This window comes from Amia ocellicauda, chromosome 21, assembly GCF_036373705.1.
Source record: "Amia ocellicauda isolate fAmiCal2 chromosome 21, fAmiCal2.hap1, whole genome shotgun sequence".
In the NCBI taxonomy this organism is placed as follows: Eukaryota; Metazoa; Chordata; class Actinopteri; order Amiiformes; family Amiidae; genus Amia; species Amia ocellicauda.
The window spans coordinates 21,364,293-21,384,634 of NC_089870.1; the positions used below are offsets into that span (position 1 = coordinate 21,364,293).

The 20,342-nt window shown below is 48.5% G+C and overlaps 4 protein-coding genes across 5 annotated transcripts; 1 reads left to right on the top strand and 3 right to left on the bottom strand.

Annotated features, from left to right (window-relative positions):
- Positions 1-551: 551 nt before the first annotated feature.
- Positions 552-3,487, bottom strand: gpr135 (G protein-coupled receptor 135). Its single transcript, XM_066694670.1, has one exon. The coding sequence runs from the start codon at positions 3,065-3,067 to the stop codon at positions 1,691-1,693; it is 1,377 nt and encodes a 458-aa protein (XP_066550767.1). The 5' UTR covers positions 3,068-3,487; the 3' UTR covers positions 552-1,690.
- Positions 3,488-3,554: 67 nt separating this feature from the next.
- Positions 3,555-6,208, bottom strand: l3hypdh (trans-L-3-hydroxyproline dehydratase). 2 transcript variants are annotated; one of them, XM_066694161.1, is made up of 6 exons: positions 6,145-6,208; positions 5,394-5,897; positions 5,020-5,189; positions 4,761-4,883; positions 4,514-4,651; positions 3,555-4,292 (listed from the first exon to the last, which is right to left on the bottom strand). In XM_066694161.1, the coding sequence occupies exons 2-6, from the start codon at positions 5,893-5,895 to the stop codon at positions 4,167-4,169; spliced, it is 1,059 nt and encodes a 352-aa protein (XP_066550258.1). In that variant the 5' UTR covers positions 5,896-5,897; positions 6,145-6,208; the 3' UTR covers positions 3,555-4,166. The 2 variants fall into 2 exon arrangements, with proteins under 2 accessions (XP_066550258.1, XP_066550257.1); XM_066694160.1 differs by having other exon boundaries at positions 6,104-6,182.
- Positions 6,209-6,276: 68 nt separating this feature from the next.
- Positions 6,277-12,409, top strand: jkamp (jnk1/mapk8 associated membrane protein). The gene is made up of 7 exons (XM_066694162.1): positions 6,277-6,382; positions 6,552-6,631; positions 10,366-10,520; positions 10,888-11,094; positions 11,185-11,366; positions 11,468-11,544; positions 11,674-12,409. Exons 1-7 carry the CDS (start codon positions 6,379-6,381, stop codon positions 11,890-11,892), a joined length of 924 nt encoding a protein of 307 aa, XP_066550259.1. The 5' UTR covers positions 6,277-6,378; the 3' UTR covers positions 11,893-12,409.
- Positions 12,274-19,741, bottom strand: ccdc175 (coiled-coil domain containing 175). The gene is made up of 19 exons (XM_066694159.1): positions 19,537-19,741; positions 18,917-19,002; positions 18,341-18,452; positions 17,894-18,029; positions 17,326-17,554; positions 17,097-17,219; positions 16,791-16,900; positions 15,937-16,018; positions 15,286-15,422; positions 14,999-15,109; positions 14,751-14,822; positions 14,514-14,649; positions 14,078-14,209; positions 13,761-13,899; positions 13,271-13,350; positions 13,026-13,178; positions 12,805-12,907; positions 12,684-12,727; positions 12,274-12,606 (listed from the first exon to the last, which is right to left on the bottom strand). The coding sequence occupies exons 1-19, from the start codon at positions 19,601-19,603 to the stop codon at positions 12,454-12,456; spliced, it is 2,205 nt and encodes a 734-aa protein (XP_066550256.1). The 5' UTR covers positions 19,604-19,741; the 3' UTR covers positions 12,274-12,453.
- Positions 19,742-20,342: the final 601 nt, after the last annotated feature.

The following is a 20,342-nucleotide window of genomic DNA, read 5'->3' on the forward strand; positions in this document are numbered from 1 at the left end:
ATTTCTATTTCTATTGAGCTTTTCTCTGAGGCTTTTACGAGCACATGACAGTGCAACAGTGGCGGTTCCCCCCCTGTGGCCCCGGGAGCATCACGTACAGACACCGTCAGCACCCCCCCAACGTTGAAAAGGTCTAGAACCGGCACTGCTGTGCAAGATGTTAAACCTACAGGAATATTGATTTTGTTTAAATCTCAATGTGCTTATAGTTTAAGGTGATTACATATGCGTTTGTGTGTTCAGACTACTTGAAGGAAGGATGAGCAGAGCAGATGATCAGAAATAATCCCTCACAATACAGTTTAAAACAATAATGCACACAAAACACATCACAGAGGAGAAGGGAGAAAAAGTAGCCAGACAGTTTGCATGCTTTGTACGACCTGGTTACAGGTTGAAACACTGCAAGACCCCATTATAATCTGGATTCAGGATTGCATGCAATAGAACTGTTGGTTTGTCTTTTGTTTTTATGTCTGCTTCACAAGTGTCTTTAATATTCCCTAATAGCAGACAAAGAGGATAGGGAAAGAAAAACGTCAGTGTTTGATGCATAAAAGACATTTATTTCATATCTCAATTGCAAAATAGTGTTTTTTACATACACATTTGGTCACACACAGTAACAGACTTGGAATTAGACATTTACAGACTGGCCAGTAATAAATAAATAATGGCAAGCAGGTAACTACAATCTCCAGTGCCAACAAAACATGGGGTTCAAACAAAAACGTGTTAAGGCTTTGGATCAATAAGCATACACCCGCTTATCTGAAAAAAAACAACCAAAAAAAACTTATTTTTGGGAAATATGGATTGAAAGATTTTGTCGTTGTGCTTTAGTTAATACATCATTGGCATCAAGTATCTCAAAATACTGCATCGGAGGGGTCTGTACTGTAGCGACAAAAGACAAAACCGGTTCCTTATCTACAATCACACACAAGAAATATAGGCAAATGGGAACAGAACTGGTCACAAGATACAATTGTATAACTAAAGCTTACCATTTAGGTTTTGCATGAAGTATTGTAGTCAAAAGCAAAAGCACTGTATATTCTGCACATCTGGACTCTGCTACTCCGCTATGGGCGTTAATGAAATCCGTGCAAACATCCCTCTGAAGGGGTTAAACAAAAATACGAAGGTAAAGGTCGGGTGACGCAACTGCGGCCTTTATGTCAATCAGAAAGTTGTGCAGCGACGTCTATGTGACGTGGGGCGAACGTTTGATTTCTGCACATCTGTCAATCAATACAAAAGAATCCAGATGTGGCCGGCGATTGCGACACCTGGACTCTCATCGTCTGGACACGTCTTTTATTTTTCCGTGTATTGTCCAAAAATAACTACCATGATACACGTCTTTCTAATACAAACAGCCTGCAAAAATGTCAGCGTGAATGGGAGAGGAGGGTTTTCTAAAATCTATTTTTGTTCACAGTGTACGACAGTGTGCAACTGCATATTGGCACTTGAAAAGGCTTGGTTTGTACCCCAACCACTTACCACCATATCTCAGTCACGATGATGATTATTTCCCATAGCTTAATGGCCAGGCAGCTGAGGAGATTATTATACTCTCGGGTATATAGATATATTTGGCACAGTTCCCAAATGTTTCCCTTCCAGGCGAGCCGTGTATAAATCCCCCCGATGGTGGCCCGCAGCTCATGCCCACGTTGCCCTGTTAAAGGCTGGTATCTGCAGTCTCGGATTTGGGCACAGCCGGTTCCGACAGCGTGTCCGGCTGCCCGTCCCGGCAGAACAGCACCGCGGGGTTCTTGCAGGCCCACATGGCCACGTCCCCACCATTGGCCGGACTGGAGGAGGACAAGCGACTGCCCGCCCCGTGTCTGTTCACATACCGGTCTCTAATCCGGTCGGCCCGGGTCCTGGCCTCCCGGCTCTGGCTCTGCGTGGACAGGTAGGCGGCGATGTTTCTAGTCCTGTACCCTTCCTCCCTGTTGCGCCCCAGGAGCATGGAGATGTTGGGGTTCCTCAGGGCGTAGATGAGCGGGTTGATGGCCCCGTTGGCCCACGCCATCCAGATAGCCACGGTGTCCATGACGGGGCTGAAAGGGTAGTCCCCCACGGCGGTGATGATGCCCATGACACAGTACGGCCCCCAGCAGAAAATGATGAAGACGATCATGATCAGCACGGTGGTGGCCGTCCTCATCTCGCTGTAGAATCGCAGCAGGTGCGCATAGGTGGTCACCGGCCGCACCCGGATCTCGGACAGCCGCACCGTCTTGCAGATGTTGTAGTGGCAGAAGCACATGAGGGCGAAGGGCAGGAGGTAGCAGACCACGATCAGGGAGATGCTGTAGGCAGTGCCCATCCTGGAGGTGCTGGAGTGAAAGACGTACATGCAGTGGTAGAAGCCCCTCTTGTGGACCACCAGGGTTTCGGAGGGGGGCACCAGCACGTCCCAGGGGAAGGAGAAGAGCACGGCGCTCACCCAGACGGCCACCAGCAGCTGCGTGGCCTTCCTCCTCCCGATCTTCTCCTGGGGCTGCCTGACGATGGCGTAGTAGCGGTCGAAAGAGATCAGAGTCATGGTCAGGGTGGAGATGATGCCGAAGCAGGTGTTGAAGAAGCCATTGGCCACGCAGAAGCAGTCCCCGAAGATCCAGCTGCCGTCCCGGCTGAAGAGCATGATGAAGGAGAAGGGCAGACACAGCACGGCCGTGAGGAAGTCGGACAGCGACAGGGACATGATGAAGGCGTTAGTGACCGTCCGCAGCTGCCGGTGTTTGATGATGACGATGACCACCGCCGCGTTTCCCAGGCTGGAGAGGAGGAAGATGAGGAGGAGGATGAGGGCTTGCGCGGCCACTGCGATGCCGTGCAGAAGGGAGCTGGGCTCGGCGTCCTTTCCGGGGGCAGAGTGCCGGTCCTGGTCGGCTCCGCGGCCGCTCTGGTTGCCGGTGCCCAGGTGGGTGCTGAGGCTGGCCGGCGCCGGGGTGGGGGTGAGGATGTCCAGCAGCAGCTCTCTCCCCGAGGTGTTGCCGCCGCCGCCGCCGCCGAGCAAAGCAAGGCTCATAATCACAGACAAATCCATCCGGCTGGTGTGGGGGGCATGCACGGAATGCAGGCGGACGCATCACCTCATGCGAGCCGAGCGGCGCTTGAGGAGACACGGCGGCGGTGCAGGAGCTGCGTCTCGGCGCTGCGGTGTCGCCGGCCTGCGCGCCTCTCTGCAGCCCCTCCGATGCACCCGTGCCGTCGGATTGAAATGCATTGTATTTCTTGCTCCGGTTGCACGCAGTCCCGGGGGTGAGCTCTGGCTCTGCCTCGGATGTGATGAGCTGCCCCCCCCAGCCCCCCCAGCCCGGGGCTCCTGCGTGACGTGTCCAGCCGTTGCCCAGGTAACGGTGATGGGGTCACTATTACGCACTTTGATACAAAGAGGCGTCGATCGTACGCAGGTTACGTTAGTCTTTTCGCGTAAATGTGTAGGGTGGGAGGTATTTCACTTAATCATGACAGGAGCTCGCATGTGAATTGGTCAAACAAATGGGAACAACTGGAAACCGGATGATTCAAACGATTTATAATATAGTTTTATTAATGAAAAGTAGGCAACATTCAGAGTTCAGTCGTCATTTATCTATTTTTGTTTGATATCATTCAGTGACGTCAATAATCAATACGTCTGCATGTGTGATATACTAGATATTGTCATTATAAACATGCGATACAACTTGTCCTCTGCTTTGAATACAGTGGAACTTGAGAATATAAAACATTACATTTGTAGTTTACTAATACCATTTGAATGCAAAATGATTTAATGTTATTTAGCATTTCCTGTGAAGTAATTCTACTGGCAGCAAAAGTCAAATTCATCAAATATTTACAAATGCTGACACAAAAAACATTGTTTATTGGGTTCGTACTTATTGGAAACATACTCTGCACGTTATGCCATAAAAACAGGAATTCTAAACAGCCGTGAAAATGAACGACATCATGGCAAACTGATTAAGATGTATTTGAAAGTTATGAGCCTTGAGCTTTCTGATTTTAATACATTTGTTTGCATAAAAACATTCAAGAATGCCGTAATGCTGGTGCTTAATATTTATCAAAGGATATATTGATTTTATAATGAAGGCACTGATTAACAAAATACATCTCTATAGAGAAGCCATATCGTATTACTTCAGAAGAAAGCCTTTGTTCAAAGTGTCATCCTTTTCAAACACAAAGCTAGCCGTCCCAGTATAATGTGCCTGTCCTGCAACTTCTACTATAACCGCCTTGAAGTCGCCGCAGGTGGTTTCCTGATGGGGGAGGCAAGAAAGCAAAAGGTTACACTCAGTCTTTCTAAAATGCTTTGTTACTACGAGTCTTTGATGCCTAAAACTCACATTTAGTCACCAAACCTAGTGAATGATGTCATATGCCAGCTGTATTACCTCATTAACCAGGGTTACAGAACAGCTTGGTATGGTTATAAGTCCTCTGCACTGAAGATACTTGTATGAAAAGGTGCCATTGTTACCTCGACTGCTTTGCCGGTAAACTGGGAACCCGTGGCTCCGCTCTGAAAGGTTCTGGTCGTGTCCAGAGGAATAAGCCCTTTATGAAACTGCAGGGCAATGCGGGCCGTCACTCCTGAGCCGGTTGGACTCCTGTCAACCTAACGAGGAATGAATTGCAAGTCAAATATAAAAAGAGACGCTGTAAATTCACATAAATCCTCAATAGTCTTTAATGCCAATGTATAGGTATCCAAAAGAGTGTCGGACCTGGGAGTCGGCAAACACGCACACGTTGGCCGATGGTTCCTCAGAAAAGGCGTCCTTGCCATCGGTGAGGATGGTGCCGTAGAGGTAAGCCAAGTCAGGACTGGTGGGATGGTGAAGTTTCACCTGCAAGTCAAACAACAACATTTAAAGTTAAAGTTTCAGTCTTCTAATTCAGATTAGTACTGCGTTGTGTGTGGCGGTCTCTCTCACTGTCCTCGTAGTTTATTCGGGTTCGCCTCCAGGTCCTCTTTCTTCCTACCTGTGCTTTGACCGCCGCCGTCACTGCGGCCGCTGCGTCCACGAGGTCCCTGGTCCTGGACTCGTTGACGTCCAACCCAAACTTCTCCGCGCTGACGAAGGCATAGAAAGCCCCACCGTAGCCGATGTCCACCGCGACGACCCCGTGTCCCGGCACGGAGACGGCAACGTCTGCCCGATGCAATCACAACACAAATGGTTTTCAACGCTGTGCAAGGCGATCATGATGATATATGCTTCAGATACAGACGTCTGAAGCATATATATCATCATGGCACTGAATATAAACTCCCATGCATTGGTTTAATCATGCGATTCAGAGTTACAGTATGACATTAATTTTCAGATTGCACTCTTGATTTCCTTCAAGCCCACCTGTTGCAAAGGCAAACGCCGGCACGCTGTGGAAGCGCACCCTACCAGTCTTCCCATTGGCGTACTGGACGAAGGCCTTCACCAGGCCGCAGGGGCACTGGATGTTGACCTGGGTCTCGGGGGACACGGGCGCTTTGACATACCCATAATCCACCGCGAACCTGCCCAGCGCGATGACCGCATGGCCGCACATGGTGCTGTACCCCTGGTTGTGCATGAAGAGCACCCCCAGATCCGCCTCCTCCAGCTCGCTCTTGACTATCAGCGCGCCGTACATATCATAGTGCCCCCGGGGCTCAAACATCAGCGCTCTCCTCAGATGGTCCAGGTTCTGCCATATATAGCGCCTTTTCGCCAGGACGCTGTCTCCGTGCACCTCCGGGAAGCCGCTCACTATGACCCGCAGAGGCTCCCCGCCGGTGTGCATGTCCACCACCGAGAGCACCGAGCCATCGTGGGGGGGGAGCTGGATCGGCTGCACTGCCGGTGAAGTCTCTGCCATAACTGTCGAAAATAAATACATTGAATTATTATTATGATATACAGCTGTCCAAATCACTAGATCACATGACCCAGAATAACACAAATACAATAAAAACATTTGTTTCTGCAAATCTACACAACCAGCTAACTTTGTTCTTGTTCTGTTAGTCTAGTTTGCTCAATACGCTATTTCTTATTGGTTGTTTGAATTTTGTGCAACTACTTACTATGAGCCGCACACGGGGCGAAAGAACCTATTTTTGCTTACGTTGCGAGTCCCTCTTCGGCTTCCGTCCAGACTGAGGTTTGTTGTGTCACATGACCCGCCTCCGTACGAACCCAGCGTATTCTTCAAACACTACGCCGTCAGCGCGCAGCGGGATATTACGCAGGCCACGTATTTAACGTAGACGATGACGCTGCTTCCGGTTTGATCTCATTTCGTTGGAGGCGCCGCGGCGAGAGGAGCGTCTGTGTGTCGCTGTGCTGTCTGCTCATTAATATGGGTAAGTCGCTTTAAAGGATGTATATAAATGACAACTGTAAGGAAACACTCGCTTCGTACACTGTTTACTGTGTCCCGGCCCTAGTGCACGCTTTTACTCTAAATGACACCCACATTAAACACAAACAAAGGCAGCGTGTGCGGGTAATAATACAGCACTTTCTCCGCAGCCGTGGAGATGAGCTCCACCTGCCCGGGCCTGTACTGCGGCAAGACCCTGATGAACGGCTCCTCCGAGGGCGAGTGCGGGGTGAGTCCGGCCCGGTCCTTATTATCCGTCGCTGGTGCGTTTCTGTCCATCGTGGGCAGCCAGAGGGACATCTGTGACTAAACACTGACCGCCAGGCTGCCATTGTCACTAGAGCCGAGTTATATAGGATGCTACATTGTTGCCATCAGTGCTTTCTTCTTCCAGTTTGAGATGACTGTGACGACATTTATCAAACTGCGGGTGAAACATGTTTGTGTGAATGAGCTGTATTGTACATTTGTTTTAGTGTGCATCAAGCTGGGGTGGGTTTCTTGACCTGATCGTTGACTATACTGTTGGTATTGATTTGTATTGAAGGTCATCAGTGGTTTGGCCCCTGCATGTTGTATTAGTCTAGCAGTGTGTCTGAGCTGGAGGAAGGAATGGACTCAGTCTGAGTGTGTGATTCAAAGGAGAGATTAGGGTCACAGATGACACCCAGGTTTGGTGCCGTCTCCATAAGGGTGACATTAAACTTGTCATTACTCAGTTTTGTCAGTGTATGATGGACAGTTAGATTTTTGTCCCCTAAAATTAGAACTTTTGTATTATCAGAATTAAACATAATAAGATGACTTGTCATCCGTGTTTTAATCTCGGACAGACAGCAGATTAGTGTTTCTATGTCTATGGTATTGTTAGGGTTTACTGACAGATATAATTGTGTGTCGTCTGCGTAACTGTCAGTTAATATTATGGCGTCGAGTGATATCGCCTTAAGGGAGCATCTACAATGAAAAGAGTGCGGGTCCGAGGACTGAGCCCTGTGGGACTCCGCACTTAACCTCAATTACATTTGAGTGGTTCTCATTAATCTGTACATATTGGAGTCTGTTTGACATGTGATTTAAACCAGGACAGCACATTGTGGCACAGGACAACAAGGTTTTCTAAGCGCTGTATCAAGATTTGTTGGTCAGTTGTGTCAAAAGCCGCACTGAAGTCTAGTAAAATAATGACAGTGGCGTGCCCTAAGTCGGAGGACTGAAACACATAGTTTAATACTTTTAACAGGGCCGTTTCTGTACTGTGGCCAGATTGAAATTTCTCAAAGATTATCGTTTAAAAAGGCTTGCAACTGGTTTGCAACTACTTTCTCTAGAACATTAAAAAGGAAGGGAAGGTGTGAGATACTGTAGGTCGGCAGTGTTTAGGTGAATTAGGGTCAGCACTGGATTTCTTAAGAAGTGGTTTAATTACAGCTATTTTAAACGATTCGGGAACAGATCCTGAGGATAAAGAGGTCTTCATAATAGTGTATTAGGTGAATAATTAATGGCAGAGATTGTTTTAGCAGTTTAGTGGGTGTAGGGTCCAGTGCGCAGGTTGTAGTTTTAGTTTTATTAAGACTAATTCCTGGTGATTTACTGTGTTAAACGAGTCCAAGGTAGGCAGGGGCTGTGAAGGACTGCATGCGTCGGCTATAGTATCTGTGTGTGTGTTTCCAGTTCTATCTGTTTTCTAATGCCATTAACTTTGCTATTGAAATGGTCCATGAAGTCATTGCAGGTGATATGGGGGGGATAACCTCTGAAGGCTTTACCTGCTGGTTAGTAAGTGTCCCTATTGTGTTAAAAATAAAATGCGGGTTATTCTTATGCGTCTCTATTAAATTAGAGTAGTATGCAGACCTAGCAGAGGACAGGGCTGCTTGTATCTTATTATACTGTCATTGCTTGCCATGCCATGTCCTGACACATGCTGAGTGAAGCCTACAGACTCCAATAGGGACAAGAAACTAACAGTGTCTTTAATGTCAATATGTATGTTAAAGTCCCCCAAAATAATGAGTTTATCATGGAGTATGGCTAAGTTAGATAGAAGATCGCTAAATTCGGGGGCCAGGTGGCCTATAAACAGCTATAAGCTGAAGAGGAGGATGAAGATTAAATTCTACCTGGTGAATTTGAAAAGATGTGAAGCTGTCAAATGGCTCAGTAGAGGCGCAGGTCTGTGCCCTGGCTAGATCCCCCCACGGCCTGTTGCACGGGCCTTCTGGCAGCAAGAGAAGTCAATAGGGGAGGCTTCTACTAATGGAGTAGTGTCATCTGGTCTGAACCAGGTCTCAGTCAAGGTGAGGACACCATCTCTGTTGTTAGGATCCTTGGATCACTTAGTTATTAATGGACACCAAACGAGCACGATGGGGCGAATGGCCTCCTCTCAACTGGACACTGTCTTATGTTCTTACATCTAAGTGCGTGTCAGTTATGGTGTCTTTGATTAAGGCTGCTTTGTGAGGTAGCGAGCGGATGTTTAAGACAGCAAGCTCATACATTATTTTTATTATTATTTTTATTTCTTGGCAGACAATACAAAGTGCAAGTTCAGTACAAGGCATCAAACATTACAATTTTAAATTGAAATAATACAAAGCAATTCAAAGCATAATACATTGTACACATTCCAATTTACACAAGTAAATACAATAATGAGGTCTTACATCCTGGAAAGTAAAAGATAAGTGCAGTCAAGATGTTAGGTCATAGTCAAGGGCCACAGGAAAGGGAGCAAGGAGGAAATCAATCAATAATACAAGTATGAGTGACGCAAGAAGCATGTAAAAATGTTGTGATGTGCTATCTTACAGGAGAGTAAAAGGACTAATATTACAAGTACTGTGTGAAAAGATGTGCCTTGAGTAAGCGCCGGAATGAGGTCAAGGACTCTGCTGTTTTGACTTCGGTGGGCAGGTCGTTCCACCATTTAGGGTTCAGGGATGAGAAGGAGCAGCTCTGGAGGAAGGAGAGTGGAGAGGAGGCAGAGTTAGTCTTCTGGCACTGGAGGAGCGCAGTGGTCTGGAGGGGATGTATGGAGAGACGAGTGACTGAAGGTATCTTGGTGCAGTGTGGTCGAGACAGCGGTAGGTGAGGGTCAATGTCTTGAACTGAATGCGTGCCGCTATCGGGAGCCAGTGGAGGGAGCGCAGCAGAGGAGTAGCGTGTGCGAATCGTGACAGAGAGACACCAGACGAGCCGCAGAGTTCTGGATGAGCTGGAGCGGCGGGTAGTAGTTGCAGTAGTCCAGGCGGGAGAGGACCAGGGACTGGACGAGCAGCTGAGTCTAGTAGTCGGTGAGGAAGGGACGGATTCGGCATATGTTGCTCAGGAGGAATCTGCAGGTGCGTGTCAGTGTGGTGATGTGCTGGTTGTAGGAGAGCGCAGGATCGAGGGTGACTCCTAGGTTCTTAACCGAAGAAGAAGGAGAGAGTGTGGTGGATTCCAAGGGGATTGAGATGGAGAGATCAGCAGAAGGTGAGGAAGAGTGGGGGGGGGGAAATAGGAGATCCGATATGGAGAGGTTGAGTTTGAGGTGGTGTGAGTGCATCATGGGAGAAGTGTGAGCAGGTCATTTCTGCAGTGTGGTTTTAACTTGTTTGATTGTTGAAGCGAGGGCCCCGAGAGGAAGGAATACATCCAAGCCTAGGAAGAATGACTGTTTTAATAGGGTAAATATTCATTTTGTTGGTGTTATATTTAATGATGTACTTTCTTGGATGCCCCCAGTCAGGGCTCTAGGACCGGGGTCAGGCTATGCTGGGAGTTACAGTCCTTAACATCCTGTTTTCTGTCTTTGTAAACTCTTAAACTTACACAACCCCACTGCCCATTCACCAATCCATGCATTTATTTTGACACAGTTTGTTCATATGCACTAGACAAGGGCATCTGCTAAGAAATTATTAATAATGTGGATGTGCAGTTGTTGACCAGGCTCTTGTCCATGATGTGCAGGTCTGTCCGAGGGGCGAGAGGACCAACATGCAGAAGATCTGCCAGAAGTGCACCGAGTTCCCCGAGCTCTACGACTGGCTGTACCTGGGCTTCATGGCCATGCTGCCCCTCGTGCTGCACTGGTTCTTCATCGAGTGGTATTCTGGGAAGAAGAGGTCAGTGACGGCATGTGTACTGTTATAGACAGACTGGGGTTGTGAGATGCCTCTGTTTCTGTGCTCGCTGGTATAGATGATATATTATGTAAAATGGAAATGGTTTATCCAATACCATTGTGCGTTTGTATTTTGAGCTGATGTGCTGGCGATTGTAGACCGTCTCTGTTGTGTGGCGTACAAATGAGATTGTGTGTATTGCAGTTTAAGGGCTTGCGTTTGCAAATTCAGTGAAGTATTTGGCATTTCATTTTGTAACCTTCTGTTGGTGTTGGGTGTGATGAAGCAGAAATGGCCGTGTTTACAGGCACGGCGGGCTGTGTTAACCCCCCGCGTGTGACTGTGCATGTGCTCTGTCATGTCGCAGCTCCAGCGCCCTGTTCCAGCACGTCACCGCGCTCCTCGAGTGCAGCGCCGCGGCCCTCGTCACCCTGCTGGTGAATGACCCCGTGGGCCTCCTGTCCATCCGCTCCTGCAAGGTCCAGATGCTGTCGGACTGGTACACCATGCTCTACAACCCCAGCCCGGACTACGTCACCACGCTGCACTGCACCCAGGAGGCCGTCTTCCCCTTGTGAGTACCGCCCGATCTCCCGGGCCCTCCGATCTCCCTGGCCGTCCGCGGTCCGCCTCACCTCCCTTTCTTCTCTCCGCTCTTTCCCAGGTACACGATCGTGTTTATTTATTATGCTTTCTGCCTGGTGTTCATGATGCTGCTGCGGCCCCTGCTGGTGAAGAAGATCGCCTGTGGCCTGGGGAAGTCGGACCGCTTTAAGAGCATCTACGCCGCGCTCTACTTCTTCCCCATCCTGACCGTCCTGCAGGCGGTGGGGGGGGGGCTTCTCTGTGAGTAGACGCCACGGTGTGGTTCGGTGCGTAGACGCAGTTGTGGTGTTCGCTGAGGTCTCTTCAGCGCCAGTGACTTTCGGTCTGTGTGCTTTATCTAGACTACGCTTTTCCATACATTATCCTGGTGCTGTCATTGGTGACCCTGGCCGTCTACATGTCCGCTTCGGAAATACAGGTGAGAGAACAGGGTCCGGGGAGGTCCAGAAGGTACCGGTGTGTGGGTATCTTCTCAACGCTCAGAAGACTATTTCAAAGCCAGGGGTTGCAAACAAAACTGACTTGTCCCCCTCCGTTCCCTCGGCAGTCCTTTAAGAGCCTCGTGGCCAAGAAGAAGCGGCTGGTGGTGCTCTTCAGCCACTGGCTCCTCCACGCCTACGGCATCATCTCCATCTCCAGGCTGGACAAGCTGGAGCAGGACCTGCCTCTGCTCGCCCTGGTGCCGGCGCCCGCGCTCTTCTACCTGCTGACCGCTAAGTACACCGAGCCCAACCGGATCTTGTCCGAGGGGGGGAACGGGCACTGATTGAAGACCAATTAAGGACACTAATTAGACGCCAATTAAGGTGTGGCAGACCCAGATCAGCAGCAGTCTGTGATTTTAATGTATCAAGCTGTTCATGTATAGATCTGTACAAAGCACGTGTATATAGTTGTATATAATACTGTAAAGATGGCCAGTGCATGTTTCGGTGACTGCGCCGTTGACCCTGAAGGTGTTTGAGGTGATTGAACTCTTGACTTCCCTGCCTGTTGTGTAGACTTGCTCTTGCTCCCTCAGATCACAGTAAATTATGTATATCTACACTGCTTGGGGTTTGTTAGTGGCTGCAGGGCAATACAATAGTGCTTCTGTGTCAAGACTTGCCCCAAAGCATGCTTAAAACAAGTACCACTTACCCAAGCATCGGTGTAACTCGTTTATTTTTAAAGGGATGGACAAGATCACGTTCTGTTCCCACAGAGGGAGCCGTTCACAGTCGTATAAAGCAGTGCTTTTGTTTACTGTCCACTGTTTAACATTAAAGAATTCAAAAAGGAAAGCTGCTGTGTTGAGTGTGTGTGACGGACCCGTTTCTCCTCTCTGTCATGGCTTAGCGGTCCCGAACAGGCAGGCCAGGCCGCCCAGCTCCTGGCCGAGTCTGAGGCTGATGGAGCCGACCTTTCGCCCCCTCTGCTGCAGTCTGCTCACGATCTCCTGCAGGCCGTGCAGGACGCAGTGCTCCTGCTCTGAGTGCTCCTGGGGGGGGAGGCAGGGTTTATTAATCGGGCCGCGCAGCGAGCGGCTGCTGGGTGCAATCGAGAGGAACCTCTTACCGCGGTCACGGAGGCGTCTTCAGCCCAGGAGCGGAGGAGAAGCTCTGCAAGGCAGGGAGTGGATCAGACTTCGCTTTGGCCAGATACGAATCGCTCTTTCACCAGAGAAGAGACGACTTACCGCACAGCTCCCGCCTTTCTGTCTCCAGCGCCTCGATGTCCTCGGCGCGTCTCTGCTGGTCGGCCATGACAGCGACGACCTCCTCCTTCAGCCTCTCGATGCACTGAGGGAAACACAGGCAGTGTCTGAAACGGCATCACAGCCGCTCTTCTCGTCCCAGAAACTAACACTGTGCCCACTGAACAGTCTTTCTGATTAACCGCTGAGCGGTTGCAGCTCACCAGGTGCAGCCGGCTGTTCTCCATGGCCACCTGCTCCAGCATGAGACCCGTCTCGCATAGCGTCCTGCCCGTGCTGCTGCTCGCGGCCGCATGCGCTTTCAGTTGCTGCAGGTGAGCGGCTCGCAGATACACAATTTCAGCTTTCAGCGCTTCCTACAACACGGGGTCAGTGTCACAGCACTCACACAGATCGGTTTATATGTTTATATGTCAATAATGGCTACTGCAGTGAATGTATGCATTACCTTTGACTTCAGCACTGACTTGGTCTCCTCCCTTAAGGCTCGGATGGCCGATTCCAAATTTTTCTTTTTAATGTTCAACTCTACGAAAGATAAAACACACAGGACCTGGCAGGAACATCATACTGACACCGATCTGCACAGTCTCAGGATCAGTACAGTGCTTGAGCTGCTGAGCCACTTGGGTTCTGATGTCAACACACAAGTTTCCACATAACTTCTGAACACGTCAATCACAAGGGAATGACAGCACATGAAGAGTGCTCTAAATAAAAATACTATTTTTTTGGGCCAGAGATGCTGACACAGCAGAGGAGAGTACGAATAGGTCTATTTCTGCATACTAATAAAGTCTGGAGAGAAAACAAGTGTGTGAATTATTCCATCAGTGTGTGTGTGTCTGGTCACAATGGTTTCCTCATTAAACACCAGATACAGATGCTGAGATGTAACCAGTGAGAAGACGGTTGGGGTGACCGGATTGGTTTTCTACCTGCAGTGCGTCTCTTTGTCTCCTGGTGGTTAATCTGGTTGGTGTCAAACTCCTCTTGGACCCGCTGCAGAGCGGAGAGGCTGGTCCCGAGCCGCTCCTCGTCCTGCTGGACACGCTCGGCTAACGACTCCGCTGTGGTCTGCGAAAAACAGGACACACCCGTTAGAGCAACCGTGGGAGAAGCAACACTCACAATGAGACAGTTACACACGTGAGAGAACAGCACCGTGTTGTGGCACCATAGCAAACCAACTGATAAACACAGAAACTAGAAGCTAGAAACTGCAGTTTAACGTCTGTGCGTATAATACTCTTACTCTGATCTGAGTGATTTCTGCAGCCAGAGCGTTTTCCATGAGCTCATGTCCGCGTTGCGCCTGGCCGAGAGCCTCGCGGAGAGACCGGATCTCACCGTCCATCGCCATCTCCGAGTCCTGGAGTCGGTTTCTCTGGTTAGACAGACAAAGTGCATCTCAGAAGCACAGGCACACGTCTTCTAGGGTTTATGACGCCATATAAATGCACCTGTGACTTATAGGGTATGTAATCATTCCTTTATTAGACCGTATGTTGATTTAGTCAACCACAGGACGAGAAAAAAAGACTGGATATTCAAAAATAATGCCACTACTTTACCATCGTTCAATTAGGTGAAATAACAGCTCCTCGATCACTGACGAAGAGAAGAAATGGCCGTAATCAGCGAGGAAAACGCCACTTGTTGAAACGAATCTCTGCCTGCGAACGCCTCACCTCGGCACTGAGTTCGGCACATCTCCTCGCGTGGAGCCCGGCGGCTGCGCTCAGCTCCCTCATCAGGTCTCCGTGTGCGCTGCGCATGTCTGCCAGATCCCCGCTCAGCGCGTCTCTCTCAGCCTGGAACGACGCCCTGTGCCGAAAACATGACATCATAAATACCGTCCACTGTCACGGAGCGGAAGAGATGCGAGGAGACGGAATGCCGTCTGGAAACATCTTCACCCGCGTCACCTGCTCTGTCTGGCTCGGCGCATTTGCTCCTGCAGTTCGTCCAAGGTTTTCCGCCACATCTCTGAGTTAACCCTGATGGGAAACAACCAGGCAGAGACACGAGGAATAAAGGTCAGTCTGATTTGTGACTATTAAGTGGGAAAAGGTGTTCAGATCACAGATTTATGATGGATAAAGAACATTTTAAAACTATGTACTTCACAGTATTGTACAAACTGAGACACACAGGGTGGGGGGGGTTATCTTACTCCTTGCTTTCTCCAAGTGCCTTCATCTCCTCTTCCATGTCCCTGATCTCAATGTGACACCGTGCCACTGAGTCAATCCTCTCTTCCAGCTTGTGTTTTGACTCTTGCAGCCTGAAAACAACACCACACAACTGTACGACAACTGTGGCGCACAACCCCAGTGAAACGCAACACACTATGATTAAGACACTGTTGAGACTTTGTACTACAGCCAGCGCTCTTCCGTTTTGTTTTTTTAAGGTTTAGATGTGGGATTATTTTCGTTTTCGCTCGGGAGAAGGGCTTACTGTCTTGAGACCTCCAGATGCACCGCCCTGTGCTCATCCTCCCTCTCTCGGGCCGCCCGCAAGCGCTCGCTCAGACTCCCGATCGCCCGCAGGCGCTCGATGTTCACCCCTCGAGTGCCTTCCATTTCCTCTTCGATCTGCACAGCGACACGGGCCATTAGCGCACTGTTCTGCTCACAGCGGGCTGAGCTCGTCCTGCTCTCTCTGAGATGGCAGAGACACCCCGGGACTGTTGTCTGTACAGTTTCACATATACTCCAGCTCCTCTCGTATTTTATCAGTGGGGAATCCCATGTCCCCTCTCTCTTCCTCCTGTCTTTCATGTCTAAAGGAAGGTCTGCGTGTCTCCCGCCCCCCCTGTCTCTCGGCTCTGTGAACTGCCACACTTCTGAGGCGCAGTCGGTGTCGCCCGCTTCCTTTAAAGGTCATCTCGGCCACAGACTGCCTTTGATGAAGCGTTTTAAAAGACTACACTCGAGCGTCCGCTACCAGGCATCAAACATCTATTTCCTTTATTGGACGCCTGTAGGATAATGTCCACCCCTCTTTCAATTTTAACTGCACTGAGGAGGATCACTATTTAACTAACCATTTTCCTCTTCATAAAAATAATAAAAACAACAGCTGCACACATGTCCAGATGTTTCTCACCTTGGTAATGTCCTCATGCAGGGAACGAGCTTCTCTTTGGAACCTCTCCGTCACTTCGGTCAGTTCGTTAGCGAGATCAACCCTGTACAAACATCAGAGCAGGCAGGACCTCTTAGTGACAGCAGTGCTGTCAGTGTAACAAACAGATCATTTCTGTCCCGTAGAGCCAGGGTTCCCAGCCCTGTCCTGAAGGCCCCCCTGCCCGGCTGGGCTTTGTTCCAACCGAGCTCAATTACTTAATTGACCTTTAATTGAAGTAACAATATGCTTAGATTTGACTTTAAATTTTGTAATAAAAGAGTTGGTTCTTTAATAAGTTATTTATACAATTATGTACTTCACTTAAAATAATGAAAAGGCTCTGATTCAGGAAATTAATAGTTCAATTAATGGTACAATTAAGTAATGGGGAGCTCGTTTGTAACACGAACCAGCAGGGCAGGGGGTCTCCAGGACAGGGTTGGGGACCCCTGGTCATAGAGTATTCATGATCTACTGCAGTGGATCTCAAGCCCTGCTCCTGGAGGAGCCCCTGCCCTGCTGGTTCGTGTTCCAAACGAGCTCTCAATTACTTAATTGAGTCCTTAATTGAAATAATTTGATTACATTTGAATTTCTAAATTGTGTAACTCATAAAAAGTTGGTTCCTTAATTAGATAATTTCCTTATACAATTGTATACTTAACTTAAAACCCCTACTGTTAAAAATAATTCAAAAGCTCTCAGTTCAATTAAGGGTTCAGTTAAGTAATTGAGAGCTGGGTTGGAACACAATCCAGCAGGGCAGGGGGTCTCCAGGACAGGACTGAGAGCCACTGCTCTACAATATTGCAAATCAATGTGAAGTCCCTTACTTCTGACTGACCAGTGCCCCAGCCTTTCGCACTTCTTCACCGAGTTGCCTCCTCTGCAGTTTTGCTGCGGTTTTCAGTCGGGAGATACTCGTGTCCAGCTTTTGAATGCTCTGTGAAACCAGGCACAGTTCACTGACGTGGCAGGACATGAGAACGAACTGACAGAAATACAGGCAGGTTTTCTAAACTGGAAGACACTGCCATCAAATTACATACAAGTTAAGCTAACGATCATTCCCTAGAATAAAACATGTAAACGACTCATGACGGCTCTAACAAACGAACAAACAAACGATTCATTCTTACATTCTTGTGATCAGAAACGGTGTCTTCCTTGTCCATCAACTCCGAGACCAGCCTGTCAGCTTCCCTCCGTTTCTGCGCTTTGTTTCGTTTCTGCCCCTGGATGTTGACTGTGGTTTCAGCAATCTAAATAAAACACAGAGCAGCAAGGCGGCGGCCTGAGTCCAGGAGGCACAACACAGACGACGATCTGCCGGAAAGACAATAAATGCACCAAACAAAACTCACGTACTTCTTTTTCGAGATTCTCCTTCCTCTCCACAAATTCACGCCTCTCCTGACTCAGGTCTTCCTCCAGGTCCTGCACCGCGTGCGTCAGGCTCTCGATCTGCCCCTTGAGGTCTCGGATGTGGTCGTGCGTCTCGTTCAGCAGGATCTGTCTGCCGGCTTTCTTGGCCAGCTGCTGGTTCAGCCGGTCAATGACATCCCGATGGCCACCCTTCACAGACTCCCTCTCTGGACTGAAACAGGGTCAGTCTTCACTGATTCATACTGAACGCATTTCAAATGCAAACACACCAGCAGACTCCAAATCTTAACAACACTCGCCACCGTCACACTTCATAACTGGTTAGAATGATACTTGATTGGAATGCAATAACTTTACTGCTGCCTAGAAAGAGAAGTTGAAAAACATAAAATAACCATGTCTTGTCAGTTGAAAAGGTATAAAACATTCCATTAGGGTTTAATGCATCTTTTTGTGTTAATTATTGACATGGATATACATGCAGAATATATGAGTATTGTACGTGTCTAATACATAACATTACATTGTACAGGAAACACAAGTCACTTACAAGAGTAATGCATTCTGTGTTTCTAGAATCTCCTGCCTCTGTTCCATCAGTTCCATGTCCTGTATAATATTCCTCATGTCCGTCTGCAACTGCAGCAACTGAACTGCGTTCGAGTCCCGGGCTGCAGCGACAGCGGCTGAAATGTGACGAAACACACAAAATAAAACTATTTCAAATGTGTAAGGATGTCTTGTTTGTCATCTTTCGATACATGAAGCACAGAAGATTAATTCGGTGGACCGGACTGGCTCCGTTTACTTCTAGGATTGGGGCACACATTAAAAATGATTTGCCACACACAAGAATGGGATATACACATTCACAGCACTGCACATCATATGCTGACCTTCTGCTTATAAGCACGATCAATTCCAGATGCCTGGTGGTGTGGGCGTGTGAATCAGATGTAAATACATGTGAAGGTAATTCGCCAGACAGGTCAATCACCTGAGATCTCTCTGTAGATGTCATCTGGAAGACGCAGCACTCTGTGTCTCAGCTTGCTTGTTTCAATCGTTTCCACCTCCAGGTGTTCGCGCGCACTCTTCCTGCACTCTTCCTGTCAGTGAGAAATGGATCTTGCTGTGCAGTTACTGGGAACAGTGCAGGAGCCATGCGTGTGTTTGTACGGTACTGGTCGGTTAATTGTTTCTTGTGTGTGTAACTGGTGTGTGCTGTGTTTTCAGACAGGAATGTGACTCCACTGGTTAAATGCAGGATAAAACCTAAAAAATGATGCTGGCCCATTTTTAAAACGAAATTCTATTCTATTTATGTTCAGAATGACTTTGTGCATGTCTTACAGTCAGAAGTCTAGTCTAAGATGTCTCTGTGTAAGATGTGTGTTAATAACCTATATAATGATGAAGAGATCACATGACCAGGGGGGCACTGCACCAGGTATAGTCATGTGACCGAAAAAGCAAACATGCAAAACAAAAACAAACAAACCAAAACTGACACTGCAGGAGCTGTGACTGATCTGTAACGGGACGGAGATGGAGCTCAGGGCGTCTCACTCACCAGCGCGGTCAGGGCGCCTGCAATCTCCCGCAGGTGCAGACTCGCCTCCTGCGCAAAGGCAACACCCTCACTTTTAAGCTGTTTTTCTGGAAATAAACACCGCACATGTGTATTATTTGTACCAGTGAGTGCCATGTTAGTTACCTAAATCACGCAAAGCACATGCCTACCACCTGTGTTTGGGTTTCAACACAAGCTCTCCCGCCACTGAAAACATGCAGGAAACGTGTGCCAGTTGCACACATTTGGATGTGATGATCAGTGAAGCTCAGAAGCGTTTAACGTGTTTGTAAACACGCGTCAGGTCGCTGTGACATGTGATCATCAAACCCAGACTACACACACACACACACACTCACACATACCCAGAGACAGACACACACACACACACAGAGACAGACACACACACACACACAGAGACACACACACACAGACACACACACACACACACACACACACAGAGACAGATACAGACACACACACACACACAGAGACAGACACACACACACACACAGAGACAGACACACACACACACACACAGAGAGACACACACACACACACACACACACACACACACACACACACACACACTCTCGCTGCGCTTTTGTCCTGAAACTCACCGATGTGGCCCAGATGCTCCAGAGCCGCCAGCACGGCAGCGGACTCCGGCACCAGACACGCACTCATGGCGCTGTTATTGCTGTTGTGTTGTGTTGTGTTGTGTTGTGTTGTGTTGTGTTGTTGTGATTGTTATTGTTGTTGTTGTTGTTGTTGTTGTTGTTCCTGAGGAGAGGCGCGAGCTGTAGCTCCTCGCGCTGTGTCGAGCTCGAGGCTGTGGTTGCTATGGTAACCGAACAGCGCGAGGCTGGGTGGTGGCCGCGTGCGCGTGCGCTGCCTAAACAAAGTAATGATCAGAGATTTAAACACAAACGCACACACAACACACACTCTCTAACACACAACACACACTCTCTAACACACAACACACACTCACTCTCTAACACACAACACACACTCTCTAACACACAACACACACTCACTCTCTAACACACAACACACACTCTCTAACACACAACACACACTCTCTAACACACAACACACACTCACTCTCTAACACACAACACACACTCTCTAACACACAACACACACTCACTCTCTAACACACAACACACACTCTCTAACACACAACACACACTCTCTAACACACAACACACACTCACTCTCTAACACACAACACACACTCTCTAACACACAACACACACTCTCTAACACACAACACACACTCACTCTCTAACACACAACACACACTCTCTAACACACAACACACACTCTCTAACACACAACACACACTCACTCTCTAACACACAACACACACTCACTCTCTAACACACAACACACACTCTCTAACACACACACACACTCTCTA

Excerpts from the sequence above, each read along its gene's own strand:
- l3hypdh (XM_066694161.1), bottom strand. The coding sequence starts at position 5,895 with ATGGCAGAGACTTCACCGGCAGTGCAGCCGATCCAGCTCCCCCCCCAC. Across the intron at positions 4,884-5,019 it reads CGGCGGCGGTCAAAGCACAG|GTGAAACTTCACCATCCCAC; the intron begins GTAGGAAGAAAG and ends TTTGACTTGCAG. Across the intron at positions 4,293-4,513 it reads TTACCGGCAAAGCAGTCGAG|GAAACCACCTGCGGCGACTT; the intron begins GTAACAATGGCA and ends CTCCCCCATCAG.
- ccdc175 (XM_066694159.1), bottom strand. The coding sequence starts at position 19,603 with ATGAGTGCGTGTCTGGTGCCGGAGTCCGCTGCCGTGCTGGCGGCTCTG. Across the intron at positions 15,110-15,285 it reads CATCTGGAGGTCTCAAGACA|GCTGCAAGAGTCAAAACACA; the intron begins GTAAGCCCTTCT and ends TGTTGTTTTCAG. Across the intron at positions 14,823-14,998 it reads GCACTTGGAGAAAGCAAGGA|GGTTAACTCAGAGATGTGGC; the intron begins GTAAGATAACCC and ends GTTTCCCATCAG.
- gpr135 (XM_066694670.1), bottom strand. The coding sequence starts at position 3,067 with ATGGATTTGTCTGTGATTATGAGCCTTGCTTTGCTCGGCGGCGGCGGC.
- jkamp (XM_066694162.1), top strand. Across the intron at positions 6,632-10,365 it reads CCTCCGAGGGCGAGTGCGGG|GTCTGTCCGAGGGGCGAGAG; the intron begins GTGAGTCCGGCC and ends CATGATGTGCAG. Across the intron at positions 11,545-11,673 it reads TGTCCGCTTCGGAAATACAG|TCCTTTAAGAGCCTCGTGGC; the intron begins GTGAGAGAACAG and ends TTCCCTCGGCAG.